General features: G+C 48.9%; 1 protein-coding gene across 3 annotated transcripts; it reads left to right on the top strand.

The window, feature by feature from the left end:
- The first annotated feature begins 1,684 nt into the window (after window positions 1-1,684).
- On the top strand, window positions 1,685-4,932 carry LOC119525650 (C-type lectin domain family 4 member G-like). 3 transcript variants are annotated; one of them, XM_037824471.1, is made up of 9 exons: window positions 1,685-1,831; window positions 2,155-2,265; window positions 2,608-2,661; window positions 2,856-2,918; window positions 3,104-3,208; window positions 3,536-3,625; window positions 3,860-4,008; window positions 4,123-4,238; window positions 4,504-4,932. In XM_037824471.1, exons 1-9 carry the CDS (start codon window positions 1,777-1,779, stop codon window positions 4,640-4,642), a joined length of 882 nt encoding a protein of 293 aa, XP_037680399.1. In that variant the 5' UTR covers window positions 1,685-1,776; the 3' UTR covers window positions 4,643-4,932. The 3 variants fall into 3 exon arrangements, with proteins under 3 accessions (XP_037680399.1, XP_037680400.1, XP_037680402.1); XM_037824472.1 differs by lacking the exon at window positions 2,155-2,265 and having other exon boundaries at window positions 1,724-1,831; XM_037824474.1 differs by lacking the exon at window positions 1,685-1,831 and having other exon boundaries at window positions 2,085-2,378.
- The last annotated feature ends 10,740 nt before the right edge of the window (window positions 4,933-15,672 follow it).

Here is a 15,672-nt window from a genome sequence, read left to right as displayed (position 1 = left end):
CCCTACTGTTGATGCCTTGCCTTGGACACTTTATGGACTTAAGACTCTAACTTTGTAACCAAATAAAACCCCTTTATAAAAGCCAATCGATTTCTCGTGTTTTGCAAAAGAGCAGCATTAGCAAACTGGAACAATCACCTATAACGTAGCCAAAACATCTGTGACTATCCTGTAACACACCTTAATATGTAGGTATGTACCTGTCCACCCACATGGAAATGAGCAACTGTAACACAATAAAGAGTACTGGAAACATCTGTAAGTCACTGTTTCAGTTTCCTTGGCTGCTCAAGAAAATACCAACTAAAATGATGGGAATTTATTAGCTCATGTTTTGAGGCTAAAAGAAAGTCCAGACCAAGGCATCTTCCAGGTGACGCCTTCTCCACAAAGACTGGCATTCCAAGGCTGGCTGCCTGCGATCCTTGGTCCTTAGCTTGTCACATAGCAAGGCACATGGCCATGTCTCTTGGCCTCTCCCTTGTCTTCTGAGTTCCGTTGATGTTCAGTTGCTGGCTGCTCCCTCTGTGGCTTTCCCTTTCCATCTGTCTGAATTTCACTCCACTTATAAAGGGCTCCAGTAGTGGGATTAAGCCCCATCCTCACTGAGTTGGGCCACACCGCCTAACTGAAGTAACTTCAGTAAAAGATGCTGCTTACAATGGGTTCACACCACAGGAATGAATTAATTTAAGAAGTTGCTTTTCTGGGGGACACACGGCTACAAACTACCACGCCCTTCAACAGTAATATGCTCTGAGCAAGTGCTTTTAGGACAGCAGCAACCACTGGAACCAGGGCCAGAAGGGACTTCCTCCACTCCCAGAACTCCCAGCATCCCCACAGATGGACCCCTGGGCTCCCCTATGTTAGGACCTTCCTGGATCCTTGGGTCCCACAAGTAGTGTCCATGGAAGTGCCAGTACCCTTGGCATAGGTATAAATTAGACCTCACCCCTGTCCCACCCAGCCTCCCTTCTTTCCTTCCCGTTGCCTGGGTCTCAATACCTGGTACCAGGGACCTAGGGACCAAAAATAGGACTGGGATCTTTCTGGACTGGGGAAGGGGGTTGAGGGAGATTGGAAGCAGTTTCAGCCTCCCTGGGCTGATAGCTGCAGCCACATACATACTCTAGGATAATGGTGGGGCTACACTTTGCAGCTTGGTTGCCATCTTTTATAGGCCAGGGGTTGGGCTTCTTCCTGAGAGGGACATTCTGGAACCCAGCCAGGTTCTGACCCCTACCCATTCCTAGGAAGCCCCATTGGGCACAGCCCCCCTCCCAGGCAGTTCGGCTTCCTTCTCAACACCCCTGCAGGTGCCTGCCAGAGGCTGGGGCTGACCCTGGCCTTAAATCAGTGCCTCTTGCTTGACATTTGTTGGGGTGGTGGCCATCCCCAGGACTTAAAAAAACAAACGGCAAAATTAAGGGGAGAGAGGACTCAGCCATGGGTGTAGCCTTGATTTTCTCCTCCATGAAAATGGAGACAGTGACAGGCCCGCCCTCAGAGAAATGCTGTAATAGTAAAATGAGGTTGTGCATGCCAAGCCCCTAGTACAATCCCAGCACATAACAAATGCCCCAGAAACTGCCCCCACTTCCTATCCAGCCCAGAAAAGGCTCAGCCCTGTGGTGGGTGATGGGTCACAGAGTGTCTAGTATCAGGAATTGAGAGGACGATAAAAGGGAAGGAAAGAAGGGAAGTTGGGTGGACAGGGTTGGGGAGCAGAGGCTACATTTATATGCATGGTCTGAGTCAGGCTCCTGCACAGCCATGGAGGCCTCCGGGTACAGCAAGTGGAGCAGTGGGCTTGAGGAGGTCTCCAGAGGTTTGAACAATGGGTCCCCTCCCTGGCTTGCTGGCCTGGGGTTTGATGGGGGAGGTGGAGAGCAAGGATCTGGGAAGAGGGTTGCTGGACAGAGAACACAAGCTCTAGATCCAGTTGGAACTGGGTTCGAATTCCAACTCTGCCACTTTGGGGATGTGTGACCCTAAGTGAGCCTGTTTCCTGAGAAGGACTCAAGCATCCAGGGCTTGGCCCCAGGGGTGGGGGGAGGGGCAAGGAGGAGGGCTGTGGGGTGGAGAGAGGGAACCAGGGATCTGGAGAGACTGTGGTGCAGGTAGCCTAGGAGTCCATCTGTGTTCTCCCAGGGCCCTGGGGACTCTGGGAGCGCTGGGGTTGGAGACCCCTCTTCATAGCCATAGCCCTGGTGGTCGCTGTTGTTCTGTGGGCCCTTGTTCTAAGCATCTTATTCTCCAAGGGTGAGTGACAGAGTGCTGGGGACTGGCTGCATCTGGCAGGGGTGAACACAGACCCTGGGGACACATGGTCCACCAGCTGGGTCCAGGACACTTTCTTGGGTCTGTGTGTACGTGTGAGTAGAATTTGTGTCTATCTTTGTGCTGTGTGCTTGTACGTGTGTGCATGCATGTGCCCGGGATAGCCTTTGTAGGTTAGTCTCCTCTCGGCCTGTGTGCACATCGTGTACACTGAAAGCCCGCCTGCTCCCTCTGAGCATTCCAGGACCCGGACCCGGCACTCCCTGGGCGTGGAGAGGGTTCCCAGAGTCCCCGCGCCGCGCCTGAACAAGCCTTTTTCTGCAGCCTCCACGGAGCGTCAGGCGCTGCTCGGCGGCCAAGACCTACTGAGGACAAATGGTGCGTGCCGAACGGTAGCGCCTGGGGCCCCAGGGGTGTGCAGGGCGGGAGTGCCCGGGATTCCTGAGACGGGGCAGTGGGTGGGTAGGGAACCCCACGGTCTCGGGGGCTGGCCCCGGGGTGGGGAAGGTGTCCCGTAAGTATCTGGGGTTGATCCCAGCGTGTGGGGTGTGTGAGTGTGGGTGTCGTTGCAGCGTCGGATCAGACCGCGATGCTGGGTGTCCTGAAGAAGGAGGTCGGAGGCTGCCGGAACTGCTGTGAGGGGGCGGGGTTGGGTCGAGGCTGCGCGTCAGAGCCGGGAGGGGCTTGTGGCCGGGATTGGAGGAGGAGAGGAGGGTTGAGAGCCGCTGGGGCAGGTCGCCGGTGGGGGTGGGGCTGGTCGGAGATGCTCCACGCCCATCAATTCTCCCCGCCCCACCCCCACTCCCCGCCACCTTCCCAGGCTCGGAGACCCGCGCGCAGCTGCAAACCACGCACACGGAGCTTCGGGAGGCGCAGAGGAAGCTGTTGCAGCAGGAGAGCTCCTTGAATGAACTGCGCGAGCGAGGTGAGGGGGCAGGTCGTGGCTCCGACCTCTGAGTCTGACAGCTACCGAGACATCCCGAACCCGGTGTGACTCCGACCCTATCCTGTGCTCCTGACCTTTGAGCCCGATTGTACCCTCCATCCTGACCCTGACCGCTGAACTCTCACCTTGACCACGGCTCCTAACGCCACTCACAACTGGACCCCATCAGGCTAGAACGGTCCTTAACCGTGATGTCCTTCTTGACCGACCGTGACAGTGACCTCCGACATGGATCCTGACCGTTCCCCATTCAGGACCCTGCTTCTGCCCCTGATCCCCGCTATAATCTCGACCCTGACTCCACAGTGACCCGGGACTTGGCCAAAGCAGGCGAGGACCGCGAGAAAATCCGCAGTGAGCTGTTCCGGGCGCTGGAGACCGCCAAGTTTGGAAACAGTGAGCAGAGCCGGGGGTGGAGTTGAGGGTTGGGGGGATATTGAGGGGGTGGGGGGATTACAGTGGACCCTGAGGAGGTTCTCCAGATCCCAGGTCAGCCCGGCACCGCCCTTTGACCTCAGTCCCGTTTCTATGGCTCCGCCCCTGGGCCCAGGGGTCCACGGGTCCACCCCATCCTCTCTTACTGCTCGCAGCGGAGCAGCCCTGCGGTCTTTGACAACGTGACCCCTACAGGTTCCTGCAAGGTGTGTCCCACGTCGTGGCTACCCTTCCAAGGTTCCTGCTACTTTTTTTCGGTTCTGCGGGCCAAGTGGGAGGAGGCGCAGCAGAACTGCGCAGACGCTGGCGCGCACTTGGTGATTGTCGGGGGACTGGAGGAACAGGTGCGTAGCCCGAAGGGGTCCCAGGATCAGTGCTGTGGGCCTGGGAAGGTGTGGCCCGTGTGGTGGCGTGGGGCGGAGCTGATTTGGCCGGCTCAGATCTCCCCTGTTTCCCAGGGCTTCCTGAGGCGGAATTCCCGTGGCCAAGAATACTGGCTGGGCCTCAGGGCCGTGCGCCTGGTGCGTAAAATCCAGCGCTACCAGTGGATGGATGGTGTCCAGCTCAGCTTCAGGTGAGGGGAAGGAAAAGGACAGGTTACACCCCAGGGGACTCTATTCATGCTAGATCCTAGAGGTTAGCGGGCTAGACCCCAGGAAACAGCTGAGAGTTAAATTCTGGGGGTTAGAAAGTTACATCCTGGGTGCATGCTCAAGAAAAACCCTCAAGAGTACCTAGGTTAGGCTCAAGAAATAAATAGGCAATACCCAGGGAAGGAGGCTGGCATCCAGGCTCCTCCTCGGGGTGAATCCCAACGACACTGCCCCCAATCGCTGCAGCCACTGGAGCCAAGGGGAACCCAATGACGCCAGGGGACGCGAAGACTGCGTCATGATGCTGCCTACAGGGCTGTGGAATGACACACCGTGCAAAGGCGAGAAGGCCAACTGGATCTGCGAGAAGCGGCACAGCTGCTGACCCCGTCCAGTGCCCTGCCGCCGCCCTCCCCCTCCCCACCTTGCAACGCACACCACGGTTGAGCGTGGTGCGGCTCCCAAATACCCTCTCCTGGCTCCCCTCCAGGTTTCCAGGGCCTGATATTCTGACTCCACCACCTCTCTCCCTAGCCATGGACCAGCAAACTTAGGATGGAGCAGTTGGTTTTTCCTGCGTTTCCCCCCAGACTGGGAAGCCTCAAGGACTCGGGATTCCTGAGCTGTCTTGGCCAACTTAGGGCGCATGAATAAATATTTGAGAAATGAATCTTGGCTCCTGGCCCTGGCCAGTTATTCTGTTATGACCCCTGTTCGTGACCCCGGACCTCTTGACGTGACTTCATGGCCCTATGATGCCCCAATCTCAATAAATACCCTGTACTGGGTCTGGGGGGCTTGAAGGTGGGAGGGCTTCCCACTCAGCTCTGTTACCTCATGCACACCTGTCCCACAGCTTGGAGTATCTGGTGATGGGGACACAGGGATGTGTCAGACACAGGTGTTACCCCTGTAACCTCCCCATTCTGGCCTAGCTGGGCACAGACACAGTGTGACCTGTGATTTAATGGAGGAATGCAAGGTGGAGTGCTTCTGGTGCCTTTGGAGGAGCATCCTTAATCCTGGGGAGAAGGACAATGGTGCAGCAACGTCCCCCATATTTCAAGAAATGGGAGCCCTACTGTGAATAATACAGGTAGCCTGAGACCTGACCCTAAGGCAGGTTGGGGAGGGACTACCCCAAGGAGAGCATTGAGCATGGGATCTGTTAGCAGGTCTCCTCTGTCTCTGGCACCCAGGTTCTGGGACCACTGGGTGGGGCAATCAAGAAATGCATCCCAGAGAAAATGGATATTTTTGTTTTCCTGGATGCTGAAGCAAATACCAATGCAATAGGTTGGTTAAAAAAATGGGAATTTATTGGCTCAAGGTTGGGAGGCTAGGAGAAGTCCACATCAAGACATCATCAAGGTGATGCTTTCTTCCCAAAGACTGGCACTCTGGGGCTGGCTGCTGGTGATCCTTGGTCTTGGGCTTCTGCATCACACGGCAATATGCGTGGTAGCCTCTTCTGGCCTCTGCCTTCTCTTCCGGTTTCTGTTGATGTTCACCTTCTGGCTGCTCCCTTTGTGGTTTTCTTTCTCTCTGTCTGAATTTCATTCTTCTTATAAAGTACCCCAGTAATAGGTTTAAGCCCCATCCTGATTGAGTTGGGCCACACCTGAACTGAAATAACCTCATCAAAAGGTCCTACTTGCAATGGGTTCACACCTACAGAAATGGATTAAGTTATGAACATGTTTTTCTGGGGTACATAGCTCCAAACCACCATAATGGACCTTAAGGAACAATGGGATTTCTGCAGGTAGAGCTGGGAAGGAAGGTGCTTTCTAGGCAGAGGGCCCAGCAAGGAGCAAAGGCTGGGGGGTTGGAAGGTTTGGCAAATGGCAGAACTCATGGGAGGTGGGAGTGAGATTTGCACAGAGCCTGTCTTTATCATTTTGGAGACATTTGATCTGAATTCACCCTGCTCTCCCAAAATTTCCTGCTCCCATCCGGAGATCCCTGGGGTTCTCCAAGAATTTCCAGCCAAGACAGGTCCCACTAAGGGGAGTGAGTCCAGAACTAAATGCTGCTAGAGCATGCACTGGGCAGGAAGAGGAGGGATGTCATCCAAATTCCCTGTCCAGAAACCTTTCTGCACAGTAGCTAGGCAATCCCCCAACACTTCTGTGGGCCTTCTACAACTGAAGCCCTCAGCAAGACAGCAGGTGCCATCTGACATCTGGACAGATACCTTGTCTGCTTCTGCTCATGACTAGCCTGAAGCATTTCCAGACCACCAGCTTAGAGGAGTATATTAGCTTCCTACAGCTGCTGTAACAAATTGCCACAAATTGAAACAACACACATTTAGTCTCTTACAGTTCTGGAGGTCAGAAGTCCAAAATCTTTTTTCAGTGGCTCAAAAGCAAGGTTTTGGCAAGGCCATGCTTCCTCCTTTTGGAGGTTCTAGGGCAGAATCCATTTTTATACCCTTTCCAGCTTCTAGAGCTGCATGTCTTTAACGCCTTTGCCTAGGGCCCCTTCCTCTTACTTCAAAGTCTGCAGAACAGCATCTTGCTTCAGCCATTGCATTGCGTTCATCTTTGATTTCAAATCTTCCTTGGCCTTCCTCATACAAGGATGCTTGCGATTATATTTGGAGTGCACCTGGATAATCCAAGACAATCTCCCCATCTCAGGATCCTTAATTTGATCACAGCTGCAAAGTCTCTTTTGCTAGATAAGGTCACCTTCACAAGTGCCAGGTCTTGGGGCTTGGTATCTTGGCAGGGTGGGAAGAGGAGGGACCATTCAGTTCACCCCAAGGAGTAACTGGCCGACAAACAGACTCACAGGCAAAACAACACTCAGACTCCCTACCTGGTGGTCTAAGTGCCTGATGACCTGGGGTAATCTAAGTCTGGAGGATTTACAGACAGCATCTGGTTGGACATACTGACAAAAAGTTGGTGAGCCTGATCTTCTGACAGCCTGGCTTCCTGAAGAGCAACAAATGACCAACAGGCAGACAGACTTTCTATCTGACAGTTTTACAGCAGGCTTTGCACCTGGGTGAACCCCAGACAGGGGTAGTGATAGCTTTTCAAACACAACACAGGTGGGCACAGGAAGCTGTGGTATCCCTCCTGGGGATGGAGCAGAGTGAGGTTGGGGCTGGGGCACAGGCAGAATGAAGAGACCCCAGAGTTAAGCTGGACCTGCTTCACATCCTGGCTCAGGATGTTCACAACCGAATTGTAATCAGAGGACTAAATACCATTCCATTGTTTGTGCAGCTGCTTTATTCTCCCATTGAAAATATGCAAAGAGTAGTTGCAAAAGTCCTCTGTGAACTTGCTCAGGACAAGGAGGCTGCTGAAGCTATTGAAGCCGAGGGAGCCACAGTTCCTCAGATAGAATTACTTCATTCTAGGAATGAAGGTGTGGCAACATAAGCAACTGCTGTTTTGTTCCGAATGCCTGAGGACAAGCCACAAGATTATGAGAAACGGCTTTCAGTTGAGCTGACCACTTCTCTCTTCAGAGCAGAACCAATGGCTTGGAATGAGACTGCTGATCTTGGACTTGATATTGGCACCCAGGGAGAACCCCTTGGATATCACCAGGATTATCCCAGCTGTCGTTCTTTCCACTCTGCTGGATACAGACAGGATGCCTTGGATATGGACCCCATGATGGAGCATGAGATGGGTGACCACCAACCTAGCACTGACTTTACAGATCTGGGGCATGCCCGGGACCTCATGGCTGGGCTGCCTCCAGGTGACAGCACTCAGCTGGTCTGGTTTGATACTGACCTGTAAATCATCCTTTAGGAGTAACAATACAAATGGATTTTTGGAGTGACTCAAGAAGTGAAGAATGCACAAGAATGGATTACAAGGTGGAATTTATCAAACCTTAGCCTTGCTTTTTAAAATTTCTTTTTAAAATATCTGTAATGGTACTGGCTTTGCTTGCTTCGAAGTAGATTTTTTTTTTTGCAGTAACTGTTAGTTTTTTAAGTCTCTTGTAGTATTAAGTTATAGTGAATACTGCTAAAGTAATTTCTAATTTTTAAGAATTAAGTAATGATATAGAACACTAATTCATAAACACTCTAATTGTAATCTGAATAAAGTACAACATTGTGTATACTTTTTGTATAAAATAGACAAATAGAAATGGTCCAATTAGTTTCCTTTTTTAATATGCTTAAAATAAGAAGGTGGATCTATTTCATGTTTTTGATCAAAAACTTTATTTGGGATATGTATGGGTAGGGGTCATTAAGAGGTGTTATTTCAAACCTTATTTTGGATAGTTTACCAGTTGTCTTTTATCCCAAAGTAGTTGTAACCTGCCGGATATAATGCTTTAAGAGAAAATGTGGGAGGCGGGGCAAGATGGTGGTTTGGTGAACTGTATGTTTTAGTTACTCCTCCAGGAAAGTAGGTAGAAAGCCAGGAACTGCGTGGACTGGACACCACAGAGTAATCTGACTTTGGGCATACTTCATACAACACTCATGAACATGTCGAACTGCTGAGATAAGCGAAATCTGTAAGTTTTTGCGGCCAGGGGACCCGCGCCCCTCCCTGCCAGGCTCAGTCCCGTGGGAGGAGGGGCCGTCAGCGCTGGGAAGGAGAAGGGAGAACTGCAGTGGCAGCTCTTATCGGAAACTCATTCTACTGATCCAAACTCCAACCATAGATAGACTGAGACCAGACACCAGAGAATCTGAGAGCAGCCAGCCCAGCAGAGAGGAGACAGGCATAGCAAAAAAACAGCAAAGAAAAACTCCAAAATAAAAGTGAAGGATTTTTGGAGTTCTGGTGAACATAGAAAGGGGAAGGGCAGAGCTCAGGCCCTGAGGCTCATATACAAATCCCGAAGAAAAACTGATCTCTCTGCCCTCTGGATCTTTCCTTAATGGCCCTAATTGCTTTGCCTCTTAGCATTTCAATAACCCATTAGATCTGCAAGGCGGGCTTTTTTTTTTTTTTTTTTTTTTACCTTTTTTTTTTCTGTTTCTAAAACAATTACTCTAAAAGGCCCAATACAGAAAGCCTCAATGACTTGCAATTTGGGCAGGTCAAGACAAGAGCAGAACTAAGAGAGCTCTGAGACAAAAGGCAATAATCCAGTGGCTGAGAAAATTCACTAAACACCACAACTTCCCAAGAAAAGGGGGGTGTCTGCTCACAGCCATCATCCTGGTGGACAGGAAACACTCCTGCCCGTCGCCAGCCCCATAGCCCAGAGCTGCCCCAGATAACCCAGTGTGATGGAAGTGCTTCAAATAACACACACACACACCACAAAACTGGGTGTGGACATTAGCCTTCCCTGCACCCTCAGCTGGTTGTCCCAGAGTTGGGAAGGTGGAGCAGTGTGAATTAACAAAGCCCCATTCAGCCATCATTTCAGCAGACTGGGAGCCTCCCTACACAGCCCAGCAGCCCAGACCGCCCTGGGGGGACGGCACTCACCTGTGACATAGCACAGTCATCCCTCAACAGAGGACCAGGGTACGCACGGCCTGGAAGGGGACCCACTCGCAAGTCTCAGGAGCCATACGCCAATACCAAGGACTTGTGGGTCAGTGGCAGAGACAAACTGTGGCAGGATGGAACTGAGGGATTAGACTATTGCAGCAGCTTTAAAACTTCAGGATCACCAGGGAGATTTGATTGTTAGAGTCACCCCCCCTCCCTGACTGCCCAGACACACGCCCCATATACAGGGCAGGTGACACCAACTACACATGCAAGCTTGGTACACCAATTGGACCCCACAAGACTCACTCCCCTACTCACCACAAAGGCACAGCAGGGGAGAACTGGTTTGTGGAGAACAGGTGGCTCGTGGACGCCACCTGGTGGTTAGTTAGAGAAAGTGTACTCCACGAAGCTGTAGATCTGATAAATTAGAGATAAGGACTTCAATTGGTCTACACATCCTAAAAGAACCCTATCAAGTTCAGCAAATGCCAAGAGGCCAAAAACAACAGAAAATTATAAAGCATATGAAAAAAACAGACGATATGGATAACCCAAGCCCAAGCACCCAAATCAAAAGATCAGAAGAGACACAGTACATAGAGCAACTAATCAAAGAACTAAAGATGAACAATGAGACCATAGGACGGGATACAAAGGATATCAGGAAGATCCTAGAAGAGAATAAAGAAGACATTGCAAGACTAAATTAAAAAATAGATGATCTTATGGAAATTAAAGAAACTGTTGACCAAATTAAAAACATTCTGGATACTCATCGTACAAGACTAGAGGAAGTTGAACAACGAATCAGTGACCTGGAAGATGACAGAATGGAAAATGAAAGCACAAAAGAAAGAATGGGGAAAAAAAAATCAAAAAAATCAAAATGGACCTCAGGGATATGATAGATAATATAAAACATCTGAATATAAGACTCATTGGTGTTCCAGAAGGGGAAGAAAAGGGTGAAGGTCTAGGAGGAGTATTCAAAGACATTGTTGGGAAAAACTTCCCAAATGTTCTAAACACCATAAATACACAAATCATAAATGCCCAGCGAACTCCAAATAGAATAAATCCAAATAAACCCACTCGGGGACATATTCTGATCACACTGTCAAACACGGAAGAGAAGGAGCAAGTTCTGAAAGCAGCAAGAGAAAAGCAATTCACCACATACAAAGGAAACAGCATAAGACTAAGTAGTGACTACTCAGCAGCCACCATGGAGGCAAGAAGGCAGTGGCATGATATATTTAAAACTCCGAGTGAGAAAAATTTCCAACCAAGAATACTTTATCCAGCAAAGCTCTCCTTCAAATTTGAGGGAGAGCTTAAATTTTTCACAAACAAATGCTGAGAGAATTTGCTAACAAGAGACCTGCCCTACTGGAGATACTAAAGGGAGCCCTACAGACAGAGAAACAAAGAAGGGAGAGAGAGACTTGGAGAAAGGTTCAGTACTAAAGAGACTCAGTATGGGTACATTAAAGGATATTAATAGAGAGAGGGGAAAAATATATATGACAAACATAAACCAAAGGATAAGATGGCTGATTCAAGAAATGCCTTCACAGTTATAATGTTGAATGTTACTGGATTAAACTCCCCAATTAAAAGATATAGATTCGCAGAATGAATTAAAAAAAATGAAGCATCAATATGTTGCATACAAGAGACTCATCTTAGACACAGGGACACAAAGAAATTGAAAGTGAAAGGATGGAAAAAAATATTTCATGCAAGCTACAGCCAAAAGAAAGCAGGTGTAGCAATATTGATCTCAGATAAAATAGACTTTAAATGCAGGGATGTTTTGAGAGACAAAGAAGGCCACTACATACTAGTAAAAGGGGCAATTCAACAAGAAGAAATAACAATCGTAAATGTTTATGGACCCAATCAAGGTGCCACAATATACATGAGAGAAACACTGGCAAAACTAAAGGAAGCAATTGATGTTTCCTTCAACACATCACTCTCTCCTATAGATAGATCAACCAGACAGAAGACCAATAAGGAAATTGAAAACCTAAACAATCTGATAAATGAATTAGATTTAACAGACATATATAGAATATTACATCCCAAATCACCAGGATACACATTCTTCTCTAGTGCTCACGGAACTTTCTTCAGAATAGATCATATGCTGGGACATAAAACAAGGCTCAATAAATTTAAAAAGATTGAAATTATTCAAAGCACATTCTCTGACCACAATGGAGTACAATTAGAAGTCAATAACCATCAGAGACTTAGAAAATTCACAAATACCTCGAGGTTAAACAACACAATCCTAAACAAGCAGTGGGTTAAAGAAGAAATAGCAAGAGAAATTGCTAAATATATAGAGACGAATGAAAATGAGAACACAACATACCAAAACCTATGGGATGCAGCAAAAGCAGTACTGAGGGGGAAATTTATAGCACTAAACGCATATATTAAAAAGGAAGAAAGAGCCAAAATCAAAGAACTAATGGATCAACTGAAGAAGCTAGAAAATGAACAGCAAACCAATCCTAAACCAAGCAGAAGAAAAGAAATAACAAGAGAAAATGCAATTATAAAAATGGATTAAAATTATAGTTTCAATTCATTTAATTGTGGGGAAAAAAAAGACCTGACCCTGGCCTAAGCAAGCCCTCAAGCCCCTGGTACCCCAGGGTCAGATGCTGGGACTATAGAGCCTGAGGGAGCCCCAGGGCAGGTGTCCAGCACCGTGTCCCCCTCCCTCTCACCCCACCCTCCTCCACCACGGGCCGTATGCACCCGTGGTCAGCTCGCAGGCACTGCCTCCCAGCTGTCTGGCTGACCCGCCAGCAATTTTGAGGTTGTTCAATGACGCTGTATGAGATGGTCAAGGTCAGTTTCCTCTCTTTAGCCTCTAGGCACCTCCTGTGCACCACCTCACCCACACAAGATTCAACCTCTCTGTGAAGAAAGGAGCCTCTGGGGCCTAAATCTAAGCCCAATCCCTACCCTGGATGAGACCATGGACTTTGGTTGTTTTTGTTTTCTTGGACGGTCCATCTTGCCAGGTGGTGAGGAAAGGGCCAAGATACAGAGAAGCCTCGTGGTGTTTCCTCCACAGGCTGGTGAGAAAGGCAGCCTGGTACCCCATGATCCAGGTCAGCAGCCTCAAAGACAGATACAGTTCCCTAGAGACCCTGGAGACAGAGAACCCTGTAAGTCTTTAACTATATCTGCAGCATACCAGTGACACAAAAGCAGTTACTCAATACACCATAATAAACCTGAGTAGGCAGAATGATGGATGTCCCAAATTTGCCGTGTCCTAATTCCCCCAAACCTGTGAGTATGTTACCTTATGTGGCAAAAGGGACTTTGCAAATTAGATTAAGTTAAGGTCCTTGAGATGAGGACACTATTCTGGATTATCCCCATAGGACCAATGTAACCACAAAGGTCCTTGAAGTTGGAAGAGGGAGGCAGAAGAAGAGAATCAGGGAAAGAAGATGTGACTTTAGAAGAAAGATCAGGGAGAGGTAGTGTGGGAAGGATCCAACCCACCACTGCTGGCTTTGAAGATGGAGGAAGAGTCCAAGAGCCAAGGAATGTGGGCTGCTTCTAGAATGTGGAAAAGGCAATGAAAGGGATTCTCTCCCAGAGTCTCCAGAAGGGAACACAGCCCTGCCGACACCTTGATTTTTGCCCAGTGAGACCTGAGTCAGACTTCTGACTAAGGAAACTGTAAAATAATAAATTTGCATTTTTTCTAGCCACTAAGTTTGAGGTAATTTGTTATGGCAGCAACAGGAAGCTCATAGAAGACCTCATCTGTCATACCCCATAAGTCAATGACAACCACTGTGCCAGTTTGGATGTATTATGTCCCCCAAAAGTCATGTTCTTTAATGAAATCTTGTGGGGGCAGACATATTAGTGTTGATTAGATTGTGATCTTTGGATTAGGTTGTTTCCATGGAGATGTGACCCACCGAACTGTAGCTAATACCTTTGATTAGATTATTTCCATGGAGATGTGGCCCTGCCCATTCAGTGTGGGTCTTGATTAGTTTACCAGAGCCCTGTAAAAGCTCAGACAGAAGGAGCTCAGTGCTGCTGCAGCTTAGAGAGGCACTTTGAAAATGGCCATTGAAAACTGACACTGACATTTTGGAGAACAACGTTTTGAAATGCAACCTGAGAGCAAGCGGACACCAGCCATGTGCCTTCCCAGCTAACAGAGGTTTTCCGGATGCCAATGGCATTTCTCCAGTGAAGATACCCTACTGCTGATGCCTTGCCTTGGACACTTTATGGACTTAAGACTCTAACTTTGTAACCAAATAAACCCCCTTTATAAAAGCCAATCGATTTCTCGTGTTTTGCAAAAGAGCAGCATTAGCAAACTGGAATAACCACTTATAACATAGCCACAAACATCTGTGACAATCCTGTAACATATCTTAATATCTTGGTATGTACCTGTCCACCCACATGGAAATGAGCACCTGTAACACAACAAAGAGTACTGGAAACATCTGTAAGTCACTGTTTCAGTTTCCTTGGCTGCTCAAGAAAATACCAACTAAAATGATGGGAATTTATTAGCTCATGTTTTGAGGCTAAAAGAAAGTCCAGACCAAGGCGTCTTCCAGGTGACGCCTTCTCCACAAAGACTGGCATTCCAAGGCTGGCTGCCTGCGATCCTTGGTCCTTAGCTTGTCACATAGCAAGGCACATGGCCATGTCTCTTGGCCTCTCCCTTGTCTTCTGAGTTCCGTTGATGTTCAGTTGCTGGCTGCTCCCTCTGCGGCTTTCCCTTTCCATCTGTCTGAACTTCACTCCACTTATAAAGGGCTCCAGTAGTGGGATTAAGCCCCATCCTGACTGAGTTGGGCCACACCGCCTAACTGAAGTAACTTCAGTAAAAGATGCTGCTTACAATGGGTTCACACCACAGGAATGAATTAATTTAAGAAGTTGCTTTTCTGGGGGACACACGGCTACAAACTACCACGCCCTTCAACAGTAATATGCTCTGAGCAAGTGCTTTTAGGACAGCAGCAACCACTGGAACCAGGGCCAGAAGGGACTTCCTCCACTCCCAGAACTCCCAGCATCCCCACAGATGGACCCCTGGGCTCCCCTATGTTAGGACCTTCCTGGATCCTTGGGTCCCACAAGTAGTGTCCATGGAAGTGCCAGTACCCTTGGCATAGGTATAAAATTAGACCTCACCCCTGTCCCACCCAGCCTCCCTTCTTTCCTTCCCGTTGCCTGGGTCTCAATACCTGGTACCAGGGACCTAGGGACCAAAAATAGGACTGGGATCTTTCTGGACTGGGGAAGGGGGTTGAGGGATATTGGAAGCAGTTTCAGCCTCCCTGGCCTGATAGCTGCAGCCACATACATACTATACATACTCTAGGATAATGGTGGGGCTACACTTTGCAGCTTGGTTGCCATCTTTTATAGGCCAGGGGTTGGGCTTCTTCCTGAGAGGGACATTCTGGAACCCAGCCAGGTTCTGACCCCTACCCATTCCTAGGAAGCCCCATTGGGCACAGCCCCCCTCCCAGGCAGTTCAGCTTCCTTCTCAACACCCCTGCAGGTGCCTGCCAGAGGCTGGGGCTGACCCTGGCCTTAAATCAGTGCCTCTTGCTTAACATTTGTTGGGGTGGTGGCCATCCCCAAGACTTAAAAAAACAAACGGCAAAATTAAGGGGAGAGAGGACTCAGCCATGGGTGCAGCCTTGATTTTCTCCTCCATGAAAATGGAGACAGTGACAGGCCCGCCCTCAGAGAAATGCTGTAATAGTAAAATGAGGTTGTGCATGCCAAGCCCCTAGTACAATCCCAGCACATAACAAATGCCCCAGAAACTGCCCCCACTTCCTATCCAGCCCAGAAAAGGCTCAGCCCTGTGGTGGGTGATGGGTCACAGAGTGTCTAGTATCAGGAATTGAGAGGACGATAAAAGGGAAGGAAAGAA

This window comes from Choloepus didactylus, assembly GCF_015220235.1.
Source record: "Choloepus didactylus isolate mChoDid1 chromosome 25 unlocalized genomic scaffold, mChoDid1.pri SUPER_25_unloc2, whole genome shotgun sequence".
Lineage (NCBI taxonomy): Eukaryota > Metazoa > Chordata > Mammalia > Pilosa > Megalonychidae > Choloepus > Choloepus didactylus.
This window is presented reverse-complemented; position numbering and strand designations above follow the sequence as displayed.